Source organism: Sorex fumeus, unplaced genomic scaffold (assembly GCF_029834395.1).
Source record: "Sorex fumeus unplaced genomic scaffold, SorFum_2.1 ptg000122l, whole genome shotgun sequence".
In the NCBI taxonomy this organism is placed as follows: Eukaryota; Metazoa; Chordata; class Mammalia; order Eulipotyphla; family Soricidae; genus Sorex; species Sorex fumeus.
In genome coordinates this window covers 16,962,702-16,981,852 of record NW_026606179.1, presented here as the reverse complement: position 1 = coordinate 16,981,852, position 19,151 = coordinate 16,962,702, and the positions used below count along the sequence as shown (strand labels likewise).

The 19,151-nt window shown below is 47.5% G+C and overlaps 2 protein-coding genes across 2 annotated transcripts; one reads left to right on the top strand and one right to left on the bottom strand.

The window, feature by feature from the left end:
- Positions 1-5,686: 5,686 nt before the first annotated feature.
- On the bottom strand, positions 5,687-7,296 carry LYPD4 (LY6/PLAUR domain containing 4). Its single transcript, XM_056135626.1, is given in 7 exon segments — positions 5,687-5,701; positions 5,771-5,859; positions 5,862-5,897; positions 6,155-6,231; positions 6,233-6,322; positions 6,324-6,474; positions 7,221-7,296. Coding segments are annotated over 7 exon segments (534 nt in total).
- A 4,016-nt stretch (positions 7,297-11,312) lies between these two features.
- On the top strand, positions 11,313-15,515 carry DMRTC2 (DMRT like family C2). The gene is made up of 8 exons (XM_056136784.1): positions 11,313-11,539; positions 11,623-11,780; positions 12,033-12,109; positions 12,394-12,577; positions 12,983-13,109; positions 14,367-14,427; positions 14,599-14,773; positions 15,403-15,515. The coding sequence occupies exons 1-8, from the start codon at positions 11,313-11,315 to the stop codon at positions 15,513-15,515; spliced, it is 1,122 nt and encodes a 373-aa protein (XP_055992759.1).
- The last annotated feature ends 3,636 nt before the right edge of the window (positions 15,516-19,151 follow it).

Here is a 19,151-nt window from a genome sequence, read left to right as displayed (position 1 = left end):
GATCTGGGCCCTACGCAAACAGGATGAGAATGCTATTTGGGTCTCCCAAAGAGGAATTGAAAGAGCTATGCTTGGAATATCACGTTTCACTTAAATGAGAGAAAGAATCCGGAGTTCTGACCTCCGTCGATGATCAAGAATCAGGCACGCCAAGGCATCAAAAAACAGATGGGCTGGTCACGTAATGAGATTTAGAGATGACCACTGGACTAGAGCCATTACTGACTGGATTCCACGGGATGTCAAAAGACCGCGTGGCCGCCCACTTATCAGATGGTTAGACTTCTTCATCAAGACCATGAACGATCGGTTTAAGGCTCTTTATGTTCCTAGAACGAACAGACGCCATTGGGCTACACTAGCACGCGACAGGGACAAATGGAGACGTTACTGGCGCCCGCTCGAGCAAATCACCGATTAATGGGAAGTCAAGTGATTAAGTGATCAGGTGACCCCACTAAGCAAGGCCATGCACAGAGCTAGTTGTAGTTGCTCTGTGTTGCCCAAAAACAAATTTTAAAAAGTGGTGGCACACATGCTCAACAGGGGTCAGATTCTAAGTTTGATCCTTGGTACCATAATGTTCTCAAAATAACACCTGGTTAGCCGAAGCACCACCAGGCCCAAACACTGAGCCAACACTCTATAATGTCAAGTCAGGTGTTTCCAGAACTATCCCCTTGTGCCACTAAACACTGCTGGGGAAGCAACTATTTTTTTTTAAATATAAGAAATGAAAAGTGGAGCTGGAGCAATAGCACAGTGGGTAGGGCACTTGCCTTGCATGCAGCAGCCACAAGTTTGATCCCCAACATCCCATATGGTCCTCTGAGCACGACCAGGAGTAACCCCTGTGCATCACCGGTGTGACCCAAAAAGAAAAAAAAAATGAAAAGTCATCTCTCAAAGTAGCATGATATAATTTATAAACACACTAAGGAACTTCTATACATCAGTGAGAAAAGCTAGGGTCTGGAGATGTGGCTCAGTGGGAAGGTGCCTTGCAGGTTGTAGTCTGGAAGTTCAATTCTTGGCACAACCCCACATAATGACTGCTATCTTAGTGGTACTAGTGTTGGGATTCCTGAGATCACATCAACCTTCTTATTAATCAGGCAAAGACAAATTCAGGTCACAATAAGATATTCCACACCCACCTGATTGACAAAAATTCACAAGTCTGAAACTTTGGCAGGTATGTGTATCCATAAGAGTTCTTTTCAGGGGGTATGGTGCTGCCAGCAGGTCAACCTGTACCTGCAGGGCAAGTGCATCAGCAGCCTGATGGTGCCTTCAGACTTCCAGATATCCCAAAATTGCCATCGTACCTTTGGCCGGACCCCAACAACTTGAGGCCAAGTTGACCAAGAAATTAAACAGCCAAGTTAGGTATGTGGGAGCCACACTTACAAATTATCTCTGGCTCAGCTATACAAGCTCATTTATTGACCTTTTTTCAGAGACCTGAGTGAAGAACTTGGATATCGACCATATCCACACAGTGACCAAGCTCACTGAGGTTTTGCAAGAGTTCAAGATGCCGCTCTGTCTAACATTCATAGATTTAAAGAAGGCTTTGATTCTGTTGAGACTGAAGTAGTCACTGAAGATCTACCCAAACAGGATGTTCAAATGCAGTACAACAGTATCCTCCATGAGCTGTATTAATGGATTCACCACCAGGATCTCACCATTCTACAAAGAAGTGATCATCAACGTAAAGAGAGGGGTTCAGCAGGATGATACGATTTCACCGAAACTCTTCAGTGCCACCCTCGAGAACATCATGCAACAACTGGAATGGGAAGAAATGGGAGTGACGATAGACAGTTGGCAACTACACCACCTCCACTTCGCTGATGGCATCATTCTAATAACACCAAACATCAGCCAAGCGGCACGAATGCTGGCCGACTTCGACCATGAGTGTGGAAAATCTGGTCTGCAGCTGAATCTCATGAAGACAATGTTCATGAGAAGTGGACTAGTCCCTAATGTTCCATTTGCTCTCAACAGAATGAACATCTCTGAATGCAGCAGTTACATGTACCTAGGTTGAGAACTCAACATGACGAACGACCTGGCACCTGAGCTGCAGAGGAGGAAGAAAGTGGCATGGAATGCCTTTAAGAGCATTGAAGAAGTGGTTAAGAGGACAAAAAACCTCCAGCTCCAGGCACATCTTGTTGACTCCACTGTTTTCCTGCACTAACATATGCCTCAGAGACCTGGCCCTATGAAAACAGGATGAGAACGCTGTTTGGGTCACCCCAAGAGGAATTGAAAGAGCTATACTTGGAGCTACGCTTCATCAAATGAGAGAAGGAATCCGGAGTTGTGACCTCCATCGACGATCAAAGATCAGAGATGCTGCCTTGTTTGCCAAGGTGTCGAAAATCAGATGGGCCAGACATGTAATGTGATTTGGAGACGACCACTGGACTAGAGCCGTTACCCACTGGATTCCACGGGACATCAAAAGAACACCTGGTCGCCCACCTACAAGATGGTTGGACTTCTTTGTTAAGACCCTGATGATGCTCTTTGTGTTCCTAGAGCAAGCAGACATCATCGGGCTACATGACAGGGACAAATGGAGACATTACTGGCGCCTGCAAGGGCAAAGCGACGGGACAACGATATGACAAGTGATTACAAGTGAAGTGATTTCAGAGACCCATAAATCTCGAAAGAGATCAAAAGCCACAGTTGGGTCTGGCATGGTGCAATGTGGGTGAGCAGGCACGCCCTGCAGAACATATGCCGATAGTTTATGTCCCTGGAAAAGATGGAAACAAAGGCCATGATCCAAAGACACACAAAAGAATCTCTGAACCGAGCAGCTCACTGCAGAGATGCCTCTGGAGTTTAAGCCAGACAGACTTCACCGGGATGCCTCAGATGAGGGCAGGCATCATCCCTCTACCTGTCCCCTAAAAACCCATTGGCGGCCGTCAACTTCCAGAATCCAGTGAGAAGTGCAGATACTCAGGTTCAGTGATAATAAACTCCAGGCCACATGGGATAGGGGATGAGCCAGTGCCTTTCATCCCTCATCCCCATGGGACCCTGGAGGTCATGCCCACAAACTGTCTCTGGCTGCTGCTTAAGCTCCTTAATGACCATGATCCAGAGACACACAAAAGGAATCTCCGAAAGTGAGCAGCTCATTGCAGAGATTTTTCCAGACCCCAATTATCTAAAATTTTAGAATTCCAGGAGCACATGGCCACTCTTGCAGCCACGGGACTTCTTATGCTATTCATAACAAGCAATACAAAAGAGAGCACAGGGGAGATTGTCTGCCATACAGGCAGTGGGAGAGGTGGGATGGTGGGGGGATACTGGGGACCTTGGTAGTGGAAGATGTGCACTGGTGGAAGATTGGGTGATTGATCATTATATGACTGAAACTCAAACAGGAAACAGGAAAGCTTTGTAACTGTATTTCAGTGATTAAAAATAATAAATAATAATAAAATTAACATTCTGAATTTAAAAAAAGTAATGTCAAGTTCATGACCAATTCAATCAGCTTAATCAATGGCTGAATAAATAGCAGTACTCCTACATTAAAAAAAAGAATTATTGGGGCTGGAGCAGTAGCACGCCGCCAACCCGGGTTCAATTCCCAGCATCCCATATGATCCCCTGAGCACTGCCATGGGTAATTCCTGAGTGCAGAGCCAGGAGTAAACCCTGTGCATTGCTGGGTGTGACCCAAAAAAACAAACAAAAAAAAGAATTAGTTTTTGTTCACATCAGTAACATATGCTTACTACAAGCACTTTGGGAGACAAATTGGCATTGTCTCTCAAACCTACTGTGTAGCACTCCACTCTAGCATCCCAGAAGGAACTCTCTCTCTCTCTCTCTCTCTCTCTCTCTCTCTCTCTCTCACACACACACACACACACACACACACACACAAGTACAAGGGATCATAGGGCTGGAGCATTAGCACAGTGGTAGGGCGTTTGCCTTGCGCGCAGCCAGCCCGGCCAAGCCGGGTTCGATTCCTCCGCACCTCTCGGAGAGCCTGGCAAGCTACCGAGAGTATTTCACCTGCACGGCAAAGCCTGGCAAGCTATCCATGACGTATTGAATATACCAAACACAGTAACAACAAGTCTCATGACAGAGATGTTACTGGGCCCACTTGAGCAAATCGATGAACAACGGGAGAATAGTACTACAGAATCCACTACTCTAAGCTAGAAACAAAGGCGAGCTCCATGGTTAAATTTGCTTCTTTACTTGTAAAGGAAAAATGAAACATGATCATATGTACTCAGTAAAGTCAAAGTAAAATGAATGAAATAATACACAATAAATGCTTTACCTCTAGTAAAAATACCCTCACTGCCTTCCCAATTCATAAAACAAGGGAAATAAATAACTGAGATTAATTTACATTAACATCAATTTACATTTAAAAGTAATTACATTCATATTAATTTACACATGTAAATACCCGCGTACAGAAACTCCCCCTTATTGGCCACCCCTATATATATATCATAAACTCACCTCTCTTAAAGCTGAGGTTGCAGAGTGCTATATCTGCTGCCCCCTTATGGCCATAGTCAACAATTACACACTCTCCCCTAGGAACATAGAAGCAGAATTTGGGGGGGAAACTAGTCACCACGAGCTCTGCTCCATCCCCTTTCCTCCAAGTTTGCCAATTTACAAAAATATATATATATATATGTATATAAAACTACGAGGGGTGGAAATATAGTACAGTGGGTAAGGAACTTGCTTTCTATGCGACTGAACTGGGTTTGATCCCTGATATCGTTCCCAGAGTCAGCCAGGGAGAGACTGCTGAGTGCAGAACCAGAAATATCCTCTGAACCCCATCAGATGTGGCTCCCCACTTTCTTGATTAAAAAAAAGAAAGCAACTACTTTGTAGAGAAAAACAACTCAGACATATACATATCTTAATAAAATTCACTCTGTGGATACATAACTGCAGGGAAGACAAGAGGAATTCTACTTTGAGCCAGTAATTTTACCTCCTAGTGCCAGTTCATCTTTGTAAGAGAGGACTAAAACTTCCAGTGAAGATGAAATTAGAACTTGTATGTAAAACCCTCATAAACACACTAGCACAATATCTGACACAGAGTAGTGACCCATTTTGAAAATTACCTGATGAGTGACCAGAGAGATAGTAGAGCTAATAGAATACTTGCTTTGAATGCAGTCAAATCTGGGTTCAATCCCCAGCAACCCATATGATCGCCTGAGCATCACTGGTGTAGCCTCCAAAAAAACCACTAAAGTGAAATAAAATCATCTGATGAGCCTCAGCTCTAATTCCTAAGTCCTTTCATTTAGAGGAAAGGAAACGGAGGTCCAGAAAAGAGGGACAGACTTTACCAACAACTGTTTAAGTCAGTGGCTGAACCCATACTCAAGCACAGAGCCCTAGAGGAAGAGGTTAGAGGAAAGAAATATTTGGGTTCCATCCATTACTGAACATGACACCTTCACTTTGCCACAACCCTCCACCACCTCCCCCATTCACTTCACCCATGCCCTGCTCCTGTCCCACCTCCCGTCACACATTGAGGCCTTTTCATATCTTCATGCATCTGAAACCTTAATGTACCACTGGACAGAACAGAAAGACAATTCATTCTTTACTCAGTTATGTGAAGGGACCTGGGGGTCATCTAGTCCAGCTCAATCTAAAGGCAAGCAGGAAGCCCTGACATGTTGCCCCTGACAGGTTCCTGACTAAAGGGGGCAATACCCACAGTCTGGGACCTCTCTATGATGTTGATGACTTCCAACACTCTGATGGTCTTAATAGTCTGAAAATGTGTTACAACTTGGCCTGTATGTGAGCACAGCCCATGAGGAGGAAGGTGAAGTTCAGAGGTCCTGAAAGGAAAAAAGGGAGGAGTCAGGGACCTTTAAGGACTCAGACCATTCCCCACCTTAAGATTCCCCTTACACACCAGGGCATTTGCTCCCCCATCTTTAATGGGGGAGTCCCATAACCTTCCTTCTACCTCCTTGGAGGTCACATGTCTGGGCTTCCGCAACCCTCAACCCTTCTCTGAATCCAAGTCCCTCTCTCTTGTGGGAAATCATGGAAAAGCAGGACATACACAGTACATCAGGAATTTTCCTCTCACTTGCCTGAAAGTTTAACTTGGAGCTGCAACAGATAATAGCATCACAGGGGCAAGACTTAGAAGAGACGTAACTTGGAGGCATTCCCCAGTGTGTCTACCAGACAGGTTGGGCAAACCTGGGAAGAACAGGTTATAGTCGAGAAATGCAAGCCTTGAGTTTCAGAAAAGAATCCCCGTGAGACTATTACAGAGATATATGTGGCAGATGCAGAAGTAGGAGGCATTGGAAATTCCAGGGAGTGCCACAATGCAGGAGGCTTTCTGAGGGTATGGTGAAACTGGGCTGCAGCCTTTATAATCTACTACTCCCCTTTTGGTCCCTGAGGAGCAAGGATTAGAGATAGCTTTGATCAGTGTTGTTGGTCTCAGCCTGAGACCACACTCCCACCCTCTACCTTGTTCTTCCCTATCATCAACTTGGCTACTCCATATGTCCATTCACTCAATGACCAGGATTCAGATCTCAAGGTCTCTAAGTGTGGCTCCTCACTCCTCTCCCAATAGGATCCTCTCTCCTTTCTGTCCCCCCACTCTTTATTATTTCCCAGATTATCCCACCTCCTCCTGGAATCTGCCCACCTCCATTCTGCCTGGTCCAGCCACACCACCACCAGCCAGATCCTGCTCCTCTCTTATCCAGATATAGAATGGGGAAAAGATCTGGAATCAGAGAACAGAGTTCATAGGTAAAGGTGATGCTCCCGCCCCCCCCCCAAAAGGATCTGTGGAGTCAGAAGAGTGATCAAAAGGAAACATAGCCTAGCCAGCTCCTTCCAATGAGCAATGAGCACCAGCATTTCCTCGCGGCCCTCATTCAGCTTACACACCATACGCCTCATTAGACACCACCTACAGTAATGCAAGTTAACAGCTCTGATGAATGAAGATGTTGCTTTAAAGAATAAGAGAGCTCTGGCCCCTGGAGAGGGAACATTCTTCCATTCATTTGTCTTCTCAACCCCTCCAAGAGCTCAGTCTCCAGAGTTTGTCCCCGGAGGCACCCAGCTATCCCTTGCCACATGGAGCCAGCCCCCCACCCTCTGGGAATCCCAGAGATACAGCCCACAGGACATACAGAGCACAGTGGAGATGACCCCTAGGAGACAGAGCAGCTGAACAGGATTTGAATGCTGAGGTTCCATGGTCCTGGATCTGGATCCTGGTCCAGAAGTCAGTCAGTATCCAGTTTCAGTCTAGGTTCAAGCTTGGTTCTTGTCATTCATTCCCTTAATTCTGTCACTTGCCTTTGAGTCTCTGTTTTGGAGCAGAAAGACAATCAATGGTCAGGGGCCAGAGCAATAGGTAGGGTGTCTGCCTTGCATGTGGCTGACCCAGGTTCAATCACCTGCATCCCATATGCTGGGGTCCCATGATCACCGCCAGGAGCAATTCCTTAGTGCAAAGCCAGGAGTAATCCCTGAGCATCACCAGGTGAAGAAAAAAAAATTAAAAAAGACAATGGTCAGTTTCTGTGACACAGGTTCCCTGAGACCCCCAGAGACACAGGTCTTCCTATGTCCACAGTTTATTCTCTGTTCCATCCCAATCCCACCATGAGAGCTTCTTAAATCCCAGTTCTTATCTTCATGCTTAGGTCCTCCCTTGGGTGCACAGTGGGGGGCAGAGGGTGGTGGCTGATTCAAAACAATCTTATTAGACAGTTTTTCCACTAAAGATATTGAGACCAGAACAGCACAGGACATGTTAAAGATAACTGATATATTACTAAACAATTTTTGATTCAAAAAGAAATCTATATGAATATTAGAATATATTTTTAGAAAACAATTTTAGGGGTCAGGGAGAGCTAGTACCAGAGGTAAGACATTTGCCTTCCACAAAGCTGACACAAGTTCAATCTCCTGTAACCCTTCCCCCACCCCACCCAGAATGATCCCTGAACATAGAGTCAGGAGCTCAGGCACTACTGGATGTGGCCCCAAAACAAAAATTAATAAAAGGAAAAAATTTTAAGTAAAATGTACATAGAACTAAATATTGGACTGGAGCAATAGTATAGTACGTAGGGCACTTGCTTTGCATGCAGTCATCTGATTCCAGCATGAGGGCTGCCAGGAATATCCCCTGAACAAACATAGAGCCAGAAGCCATGAGCACAGCCAAAAGTAGCTCCAAAACCATATAGAACTGAATGTTAATGAAATATTACATATCAAACAGGGTATGTGAGTCTGATGAAAGTGAATAAGTTCTGTAAATATAGTTGGAGAGTACTGTACCAGTGTAATTTTCCTTCCTGGACTCTATATATATATATATATATGTATATATATATATATATATCACCATGGTGGTCTGGAAGAAGGGTTAAAGAACGCTTTTCTGGGGGAAGGGAAGGGGAGGGGGAAAAAAGGCTTCTCCAAAAATTTTTTACAACTTCCTGTAAGCCAATAATTATTTTAAAACCAAAAGTTGTGGTGTCAGAGATATAGTGCAATGTTTAAGCTGTTAGCCTTGCAGCTGGATAACCTTGGCTCAATAAATCCCAGGCACCACATTGGGTCCCCCCAAGCACCACCTGGAGTGACCCTGAGCACAGAGCCAGGAGTAAACCCTGAACATCACCAGGTATGGCCGCAAAACCAAAAGGAAATAAAAAAGAACTGAATTCAACTACTTTAGCTGGCATTCAGGAGTTCTCCATACTATCCCCAGTGGCCCCAAACCACCTCTCCAACTTTGCCTGGCATTGTTCTTCTACACAGAAATCCAGCTGTTGGTCACTTCTGCCACCCTTTTTTGTCCAAATGGCGGACACCTGGTTGGTTCGCTCAGAAATCTGGTACAAAGGGGCTAAGACCCAGCGGAAGAGGAGGGACCGGGTTGGGGTAAAAGATGGGCAAAGAATCCCACAAAATAAGGGCAAACAAGGACACACCCCAACCAGGAATGCAAACCACAGGACCCCAGTGATCGGGATCCGAGAAGGGACACAACTGGGGGAAATTGGGATGAAATCCTCAGGGATTTCGGGGGTGCAAGAAAGAAATGGGGGATGGGTTGGGGCGCTCCCACGATGGACGAGAACTCAAGAGGGACGGGAAATCTCTCAGGGAGCCGAGAGCGCATGGGGGAAGAGCAAGAAAATACGGGTGAACCACAAAGACTGGGCTGGGGGAGACGACCCTAGAGCATGACAGAGGCGGTCAGGAGGGGTGCGCAGAGAAATGGGGGCGACATGGAGGAAGGGGGAGATAACAGAAATGGAGAGATAACAGAGAAAACGGAGAGAAGGCGACTATTAGCGCCGAGCCCCTGCTGCCGTGAAATTTCGGGTGAAGTTCAGGCGATGTACAGAGGGAGGGGAGGGCTGACATGACAGGAAACTCGAGGCAGCCCCAGAAAGGTATGAGGGTGGGGGGGGTGAGGTTCAAGTTATACAAGGGAACGAAGCCAAGGACGCTTGTCTCACTGACAAGCCGGCGAGAAAGAGGGAGACTGAGGCTGAGAACAGAGCACTGACGCAAAAAGGGGGCACAGCCCAAGGAGGAGGGGTGTGAGGGACAGAGGGGCAGGGAAATCCCAGAGTCGGAACGGGCTCAAAAAAGAGTGATTCGGTTGCTGAGGCAGCGAGAGAGAAGGACGAGAAAGCCGGGCGTTGGGCGACCCAAGGGAGTTGAGACTGAGAACTCACAAGGCAGATCAACGCTCTGGGGGCGGGGCCGGGTTGGCCGTTCCTGAGGGGGAAGGGCCCGGCTCGCCAAGAAAAAAACGATACTCGACGCCCCATTGGCCACCGACTTCAAAGGGGATGAACAATCGGGGAAGGCAAACCAGAGAGAGTGAAGGAAGGGGCTGGAGACTAACTCGAGGCGCCATTGGCTGACCTGATAGCCTGACCCCGGGAGAAGCGAGACAAGAGAAGGGGGCGGGCTTTCGGTGTGAGATCTTGAAGCGCATTGGCCACCGGCCTCAGCAACGGAACGCCACGCTGGAAGCTCATTGGTCCTTGTGAAAGGGGCGGGAAAACCAGCACGAGCCCAGCCGTTCCTCTTCGAACTCCCTCACAAGCTTCTCTTCTTTCTCCAGACTGAGGCCGTCTGATTATCTTGACGAGAGAGACGACGGTGCTGTGGTAACCTGCTGTGGTAACCTGCGGAAAGAGGACCCCCGCCCTTCCTGATCCCTTCTCCTCTTCTCTCTTGTGCTGGACCCCCCTGTCTCCAGGCATCCCCTCGACCCTCCTCTCGCTGCTGCTCGCGCCTTCCTCCCCTCCCCTCGGCACGCTCCTCTGTGCCTCACCCTCTCCCGGGGATCTTTGAGTGGGGCAGGGCGGCGGCCACCCGGTTTGAGGGTGCAGCTGCTGAAAGGGAGTAACCATTGCAGCATGTGGGGGGCGCTGTATTGCAGTGAGTTATGGGTGGGGGCAAAGGTGCCTAGAGCTCAGGGTACAGGGACGGGTCTGCCCCCTGTTGGGATGGCATGGGGGTGCATGGAAAGAACTCTTGAGGACCTGGTACTTGGCAGAGGCTGGGACAGGACTTGTTGATTGGATGAAAATAATTATTGAGGGGCTGGAGCAATAGCACAGCTGGTAGGGAGTTTGCCTTCATGTGGCCACCCCGGGTTTGATTCCCAGAATCCCATATGGTCCCCTGAGCACCGCCAGGGGTGATTCCTGAGTACAGAGCCAGGAGTAACCCCTGTGCATCGCTGGGTGTGACCCAAGAAGCAAAAAAAAATCATTATGGAAAGGAATAATAACCATGAGGAATCTCTGAGAACTGAGTCGTTACTGAGGGGTGGAGGGGTGCAAACACAAACCTCAGAGCAGCGAATGTGGTTCCAGCAGGAGGGTGAGGATTAAAAGGTGGGGGCAGAAAAGTCTTGGTAGCAGTTGGATGGAAGCAGATCCTTGGTAAAGAAACTCCCATGGGTTATTAGGATCAGGTGAAGGGCTCCTGGAAGGGACTCCAACCTGGGATCTGTAGCTGGAATCATCCAAAGAATGGGAAGAGAATGTATTGGGGTCGCAAGAACACAGATGTAAAGGTGGAACTGGAGAAAGGAGCCATCCAGAAAGAGGTGGGGGTGTAAGATGCATGCCTCGGTGGGCCCAAGAGAGACCGACACCCCCTGTGGCCTGCATGGGGTACCCCCCAGGCCACCCTGACCCTCCACTCCTGCTCCTAGAGCGATGGAACCCAGTGAAATGCCTGCTGTTCTCCACTGCCCCTCAGACTTGGGACCTCTGGGGGAGTCGCAGGCCCCCCAGGGCATGGAGTTTATCCAGGCCAGGAGAGCTACGAGCCGGTCCCCAACCTGCGCCCGCTGCCGCAACCACGGGGTCACCGCCCACCTCAAGGGCCACAAGCGCCTCTGCCTTTTCCAGGCGTGCGAATGTCACAAGTGTGTCCTCATCCTGTGAGTATGAGCCTTCCCTGGGAGTGGTGGTGGGGAGTCTGGGGCTGGAACCACTGACCTGCACCCCTACATCCCACTTTCAGGGAGCGCCGAAGAGTCATGGCTGCCCAGGTGGCCCTGCGCAGGCAGCAGGAGGCACAGCTGAAGAGGCACCTGGCTCAGGGCCTAATGAGACAAGGGGCGGTACCTCCAAGAGCCCCCAGCCGAATCAAGAAGGGAATCACGCACCCAGGACTCCCCTGTAAGTGTGTACCACCTAAGAGGGTCCCATGATTTGAGAGAAGAACTCCTAAATAGAGGGATGAGAGGTAATTCTGGAGGAGGTGTTCCTCCTGTCTGGGCCTCAACCTTCCCAATGGTGACATGTGAGCAAGTGCCAGGAGGACCCAGTGGGCTTAGCATGTAGAAGTGGGGGTGGGGTGAAGAATCCAGTCTATTATTGGAGAGGAGTGGGGGATCAGAAGAAGGGGCTTACCAAACTCTCTCTTCACAGCTGGAAAGGAGAACACAGGGCCCCTTCCTCAGACCCCCCATGGGGCAGTCCCACTCGCATTAACACCCCCTGTGAAGGTAAGCAGAGCCGAGAGCCGGGTCCCCGAGAAAGTGATTCTCCTAGCTCCAACCCAATTCCCTTCCTTGGTACCCACGATGCCTGGGTTTTGAGGTTCAGTCCTGATCTTCTATATCACCTCAGGCAAGTCACTTCTTTGCCAAGGACAAAATGAGAGGGTGAGATTTTATGAGCCTCCAAGCTCTATAGTTTTGGGGTTCTATCACCATTTTCCAACATAAACCGTTCCTCCCCCTACCTGGTAATTGATTCCCCCCTCACCTTTACCCTGGGTTTCTCGCAGGATAATTCCCCGGGGCCTCTGTTGCTCAGCTGCCCCCCAGAAGCCTTGCCTCTGCCGTGGACTCCAATGCTTCCAGGCCCTTGGGCCCCTGGACACTGGCTGCCTCCCAGCCTTTCAATGCCACCCCCAGTGGTGTGCCGCTTGCTATGCCAGGAACCTGCTGCTCCCCTCCACTCCTTTCCTGGTAAGAGCAACTCAAGATTCATGCAACAGATGTGAATGCCAGTGTAACATTGTTATCAGGAAGAGAAAGTAACAGAGACAGGATCAAGATAGAGCCATGACCTGCTCTGTTCCCAGGAATCATTGCTGTATCATTGACTTGCATGCAACCAACCCAGATTTGATCCTCAGCATCCCATATAGTCTTCTGAGCACTGCTAGGAGTAACCCCTGATGCTCAGGCCTTAGTCCTGACTCTGCACTCAGGAATCACTCCTGGCAGTGCTCTGAGGACCATATGGGATGCCGGGGATCGACCCAAGTCGGCCACATGCAAGGCAAATGCCCTACCAACTGTACTTTTCGTTCTGGCCCCACACCATCACTTATGACCCCTCTAAAATCTGTATTCTCTTGTCTTTCTTAGGATTTGACCCTGGCACCTCCCTCCGGCTGCCCACCCATGGGTCTCTCCCAACCTACCCAGGACCTCGCCCTATACTGACGGCTCCTCTTTCTGGAGAATCCCAAGGGCCCCCTGTTCTGCCCCGCACGTGAGTATAGAAAGGACTTGTGGTCATTGTGTGCCTAATCCTGATCTGGTCCCCACAGCATATGCTGAAGAAGGAAAGAGCTCAGGCTAATGGGTGAGGCAGTGCCCTTCTCACTCTGCCATTGCCTAACTGTGAGCAGTGTACAAGTACTTAACCTCCCTGAGGCTGTTTTCCCTTCAGTAAATTGGAGGCACTATTCTTATCTTTTGCACTATCCTGAGATAGCAATGCCATATCGAATACACTTAGCACAAGCCTGTAAGAAATGGTGGCTATTAATTCCACTTAAACAGATTAGGTAAATTGCCTGCTGAAATTGGGGTGGGGGTGTGAAGGGATCAGAACCTCAAGATCTAGGAGACAGAGACAGACTAGGACCTCTTAGAGAAAACTTCCAAAAGACTTATTTTTCTGGGAGGGGCGGGAGAGATAGTACAGTGGGTAAGGCACTTGCCTTGCATGTGGCCAACCCAGGTTTGATCCCTGGCACCCCATATGGTCCCCTGAACACTGCCAGGAGTAACCCCTGAACACTGTTGGGGGGGTGGCCCCACGACCACCAATTTTTTTTTCCTCATTCCAACTACTCCTTTGAGATCCTTGGGGAATGGAAAATGAGGGAAGGAAATCCAATTCTGGTAGGGCAAAAACCAGATATCTGATCAGGTTTTTCTTTGTTGTGATTTGATTTGGAGGCCACACCTAGCTGTGCTCAGAGATAAATTGCTCCTAGCTGTTTGCTCTGGGATAAATTCCTGGGCACTGTTCAGGAGATCCTATACCAGGGTCCAGGGATGGAACCCAGGTCAACTACATGCAAAGCAAGCACTGGGCTCTTTCTTGACCCTCTGAACAGGTTTTTTAAATTGGCAACAGTGGGGCCAGAGCAATAGGACAGCAAGAGGGCATTTGCCTTGCATGTGGCTGATCCAGGTTCGATCCTTGGCATCCCATATGGTCCCCTGACCACCACCAGGAATGATTCCTGAATGCAGAGCCAGAAGTAACTCCTGAGCATCGCCAAGTGTGAACCAAAGAGCAAAAGAAAAAATAAATAAAATAAAATTGCAGCCACAATTTGATCAGAGGTAACCATCACAGCAGCCCTGGCAAAGAAGACGCTGGCAGGGGTGCCCATTTCCCAGGAAGGGAGGATGCCAAGACCAGGAGCAGGGCTTGCCTGAGGCACTCAGACTGGTGTAGTCTCTGTCCCTGTGTTTAATCCCACCCCACATCCTCTTCTCTCCTTGTCTCTAGATGCTCAACTCTGATATTCCAACCCTGTGGTACGCCAGACCCTCTTCTGCTGCAACCCCAGGTACTAGAAAACCCCAGGTACTAGAAACAAAGAGCAGTCTAGAACCCTGGGAAGAAGTGGAGCCTGTGGAATGGAAGGGGGTGGAGATTGAAGGACACAGGAGATGTAGGATTACTTAGAAATGGACAGAAGTTGGGGTTCCCAGTCTGCTTTCCTCCCTTTCCTTTTTAGGCTTCTGGAACCTCCCGCCTGACCTGGACCTCTGCTTCTACAGAGCGGCAGCTGCAGCGGGAGGCAGCTGAGGCTCTTGTGGGACTCAAAGATTCTTCCCAGGCTCCCCGCCTGACCCCTTCAGTCCCCCCCAATCCTGCCTGGATCTCCCTACTCCACCCCTGTGGCCCCCCAGGTAATCTGTTCCCTGATAATCTCAGGGCTAGGATGAAAGAGACGTTACTGGGGCCTGCTCGAGGCAATCGACGATTAACAGGATGATGAAATGAAATGATGAATGAAATGAAGAGGGAAGAGGGATAAGTTGGGAAATTGAGGTTCTGGAGAAAGCAGAAACTAACCAAGAAGACGTCCAAGGATATCTTCCAGCTTAGGTCCCAGTCTCCTCATTCTAGCCCCTGGTTTGCTGTCCAGTGTTGGCAATTTTCTTACAAGCAAATGCCCAGAACCCTTATGTCAAGGAGAGTGAGGCCCTGGAAGAGACAAAAATTTCCGCCCCCAAAGAGGTCGGGCATAGCAGAATCTAGACCAACAACTGTGTGAATGGTAGCCAGAGACAGTTTCTGAGCTAATCAGACATATCCAGAGATCAAGGCCTTGAAAAAGTCAAATGGGGGCTTTAAAGAAATAATGGTTGTGATGGAGGGATTGGAAAAGCCAAGAAGCGGTAGTAGGAGTAAGGAGGAAGTGGTTCCTGTAATCCAGGTGAAGGAGAATGAGACTCGAATTAGCTGGGGAAAAAGAGGGAGTTGCTGGGCGGGAAAATGATTATGACTAATCCTGCCCTTTCCTGCCTACCTGTAGCTCCTGTTGGAGGAAGAGGATTTCAGCCTGTTGGTCCCACTCTGCGCCCCAGTCCCACTCCCTCCATGGCTGTGCATATTGGGCGACTGGGGTCCATCTCCCTCCTCAGCTAGACCTCCAGAGATCGAGGCCTTGCTGGAGCAGGAGCTACAGCCTGCATGCACCACAGTTAATGTTTTACTTACAGATTTATGTATGGAATTTAATATAGTACAAGCCTTAGGCTTTTTTTTTAAACTTTCGGGTATCTTGTTAGCTTTTGGTTCCTTTTGTAACATGGGCATTTCCTTGGCCTGTGATAAATATTCTCTTACCCTCTTTGGGCCCTGGGACCTTTTAAAAAGCCCAGGAAGAGACAGTTGTGCAGTTTATGCTAACCAGCATCTAAAATAGGTTTTGAATGAGAGCAGTTTATTTGACAGTTGTTCTCTCAATCTCTCTATATATTTATGTCTGTCTCCATGCATGGGAAACAGGAGAATATTTTTATGTGTCTAGGTTTCTTAGAGTAAGCAAAATAAATAAATAAATAAATTTTTAAGTCACTGAGATTTGGAATGGTTTGTCACTATAACTTGATTTAGTCTAGTTCCATTCACTTCTCAAAGTCAAAGTTAGTTATTCAGGAACTATTACAAATAAATAAAAATTTGGATTTCTTATTATGACTACATAAGGAATGGCTGAAGGAGATAACTAGAGATTTTGCTGATCAGTAATTAACTGCTTATTCTATGCCAGCTGTTCAGAGGGAAATTGGAATGTTTGCAGGGTCAAGCCCACATATTAATGAGTAAAGAAGAGCAGATGATAGCTAGGAAACAATGCATGCCAGTCTAGCAGAGCAGCTTCCCAGTGGGGAATCTGAGGCCAATCAGGACAGAAAGAATTCAATTAAACTTTATCAAGGGTTTTTCTTGAACTAGTTCATGTGTCTTAAGTTTTAAGGCCCTATTAAAGGTTAGAAACTATTGCATTAGTGACAGTCCACAGTCTACCCTCACAGTAACCCTGTAAGCTATGCGTGGTCACTGCCATTTTACAAAGAAGGGAAAATCTTAATGGGAAAATTACTTGCCCAAGTATTTTGGAAAACAATTTTTAGGCAAATTACTGAGTGGGGAAGTTCCTTCTCCTTGGCAGACTCAAACCAATTATTAGGTAATTTTTATTTAAAAAAAAAAAACCCTAGGGGCTGGAGTGATAGCACACTCCAGCGTTTGGTAGGGCATTTGCCTTGCAAGCGGCCAACCTGGGTTTGATTCCCAGCATCCCATATGGTCCCCCGAACACCGCTAGGAGTAATACCTGAGTGCATGAACCAGGAGTAACCCCTGTGCATCACCAGATGTGACCCAAAAAGCAAAAAAAAGAAAACTAAAAGAAACCTAAAAGAGAGGCTGGAAAGATATTACTTTGATTTGTATCCATCCAACCTGGGATTGATCCCCAGCATCCCATATGGTCCTCTGCATCCTGCAAGGAGTCATCCCTGAGTACAGAGGTAGGAGAAAGTCCTGAGCACAGTACAGGTATGTCCCTCAAACAAAACCCTAAAAGACTCAGGAGATAGAAAAAAGTCCTGAAGATTTTTCAAAGTATCTCATTTTTCATGACTGAGATCTCCAAGCTCGCTTGGAGCGGGACTGAGCCTCCTTCCCCCAGCTCCCTAGTTTTCCAATAGCTTGGTAGTCACAGCCACAACTGCCCCCAGAGCCATGTAATCTCATCAATGGACAAGAGCCAGAGACTCTGAAATAAAGCTCCTGGAAGAGAGTGACATACACCTTCATGAGTGAATCTGCTCTATAATATTCTAAAGTTCGGAATTTCTAGAGTGTGCAGCCACAAGTGCGGCCATGCAACATCTCATACTCTAGACCACTGATGCACCAAAAGTAGCACACATTTGTTTGGGTTTAACATATATGCTTGTAATCTCTTATACAAGGGCTTCAATGGCTCCAGGATGAAACACAACAATCTTCACACACTTTGCTCTTATGGTGGTGGGAAGGTGCACAGTGGTAGAATTGGTGTTTTAATTTTAAATGCAATGAATTATTGTTAACAACTTTATAAAAATAAAATTTTTAAATAGCTCAAAAATATCATTTTTCTACTTAACATATCTCTAAGTAATAACAAGATCTTACCTGAATTTTTTAATTCTCTACTGTGGATTCCTTCTTGAACCACTTTAAATGTAGAAAGATCTGCTAAGTCCATATCTGGCCTGGCTTTTCACCCCACTGGCTGTACTGGTTGGGCTGTGTCTCAGGAGGCCTACATGTGGTCCAATTTTAGAGCTTCTCTGGGCGTGCCTGGAGGAGAGAGCTTCAGCCTCTGTGTTAGGTCAGGAAAAGGGTAGATAGAAGAATTGCTGATTCTTTTCTTCACTGCTGCTTCTTGGGGTGCAGCAACCATCCCCTGTGACTATGAGGAGCCAGTGAGCCCAGATTACAGTCAAAGGAATGTGAGCATTCCTTTTTATTTTTTGCTTTTTTTGTGGGGGTCACACCCAGCAATGCTCAGGGGTTGCTCCTGGCTCATGCACTCAGGAATTACTCCTGGTGGTGCTCTAGAGGGCAATATGGGATTCTGGGAATCAAACCTAGGTCGGCCACATGGGAGGCAAACATCCTACCCGCTACGCTATCGCTCCAATCCCAGAATGTGAGCATTCTTGCAGGGCCACCTTCTCCTATTTTATACATTGTATGGTGGTGAAAGGGGTTCCTGAGGTTCCCCAAGGCACTGGCTAAATCATCTCCCTTCTAATGTTCTTTTGTTCTCCATCCTGGCATTCTGAAGAAATAATCAATGAGGTTCCAAATTTTAAGCACTGTCCAAACAAGTCTGCTCCTCCAACAGCCACCCAGGCTCATTTCACATTGTTAACCTTCTGTCCTTTGGGAATCCAGGCTCTCTGGTCCACTCTTTGTTCTATATGAATTGACATGACACGTGATATAAAATGACACATAACAGCAGATATCTCACGCAGTTCCTACTCAAGACTCTCAACACCTGGTTTACACAATACTCTTACATTTCTGTCCCTTGATATAACTGACTAAGCCCCCAACAAATATGTCAACAGAGGTAGTCCCTGAGCTCATGTCCTACACAGACCATCAGACAATCTTAAACTCTTCTCCCAAACACAATTTACTTGACTTAAAAAATGTCTCTAAATGAGGCTGGAGAGATAGCACAGCAGGTAGGGTGTTTGCCTTGCACGCGGCTGACCCGGGTTTGATTCCCAGCATCCCATATGGTTCCCTGAGCACCGCCAGGAGTAACTCCTGAGTGCAGAGCCAGGAATAACCCCTATGCATTGCCAGGCATGACCCAAAAAGCAAAAAAAAAAAAGTCTCTAAGGAGATGGAGCAACAGTAAAGTGTGTACAGAGCTTGCTTTGCACATGGCCAACCTAGGTTCGATCCCAGGTACCCCATATATGGCCCCCTGAGAAACACCAGGGGTAATCCCTGAGCATAGAACCAGGCTTAAGCCTCAAGCACTGCCAGGTGTAGCCCAAAGTAAAACAATAATAAACCTATGATTTCCAACCCAGAATCAGAGATTAAGAGGAGGGATTTCTGGAGATATTACCTGTTTCTTCTAATCCTACAATTCCAAAAGAGAATTAGGCCCTGTATCTCGGCTCAGGCCTCTTAATTTCAGTATATGGTGCCTGTTTTTCCTTAAGTTCATCGAAACTATGCTTAATATAAATTTTACCT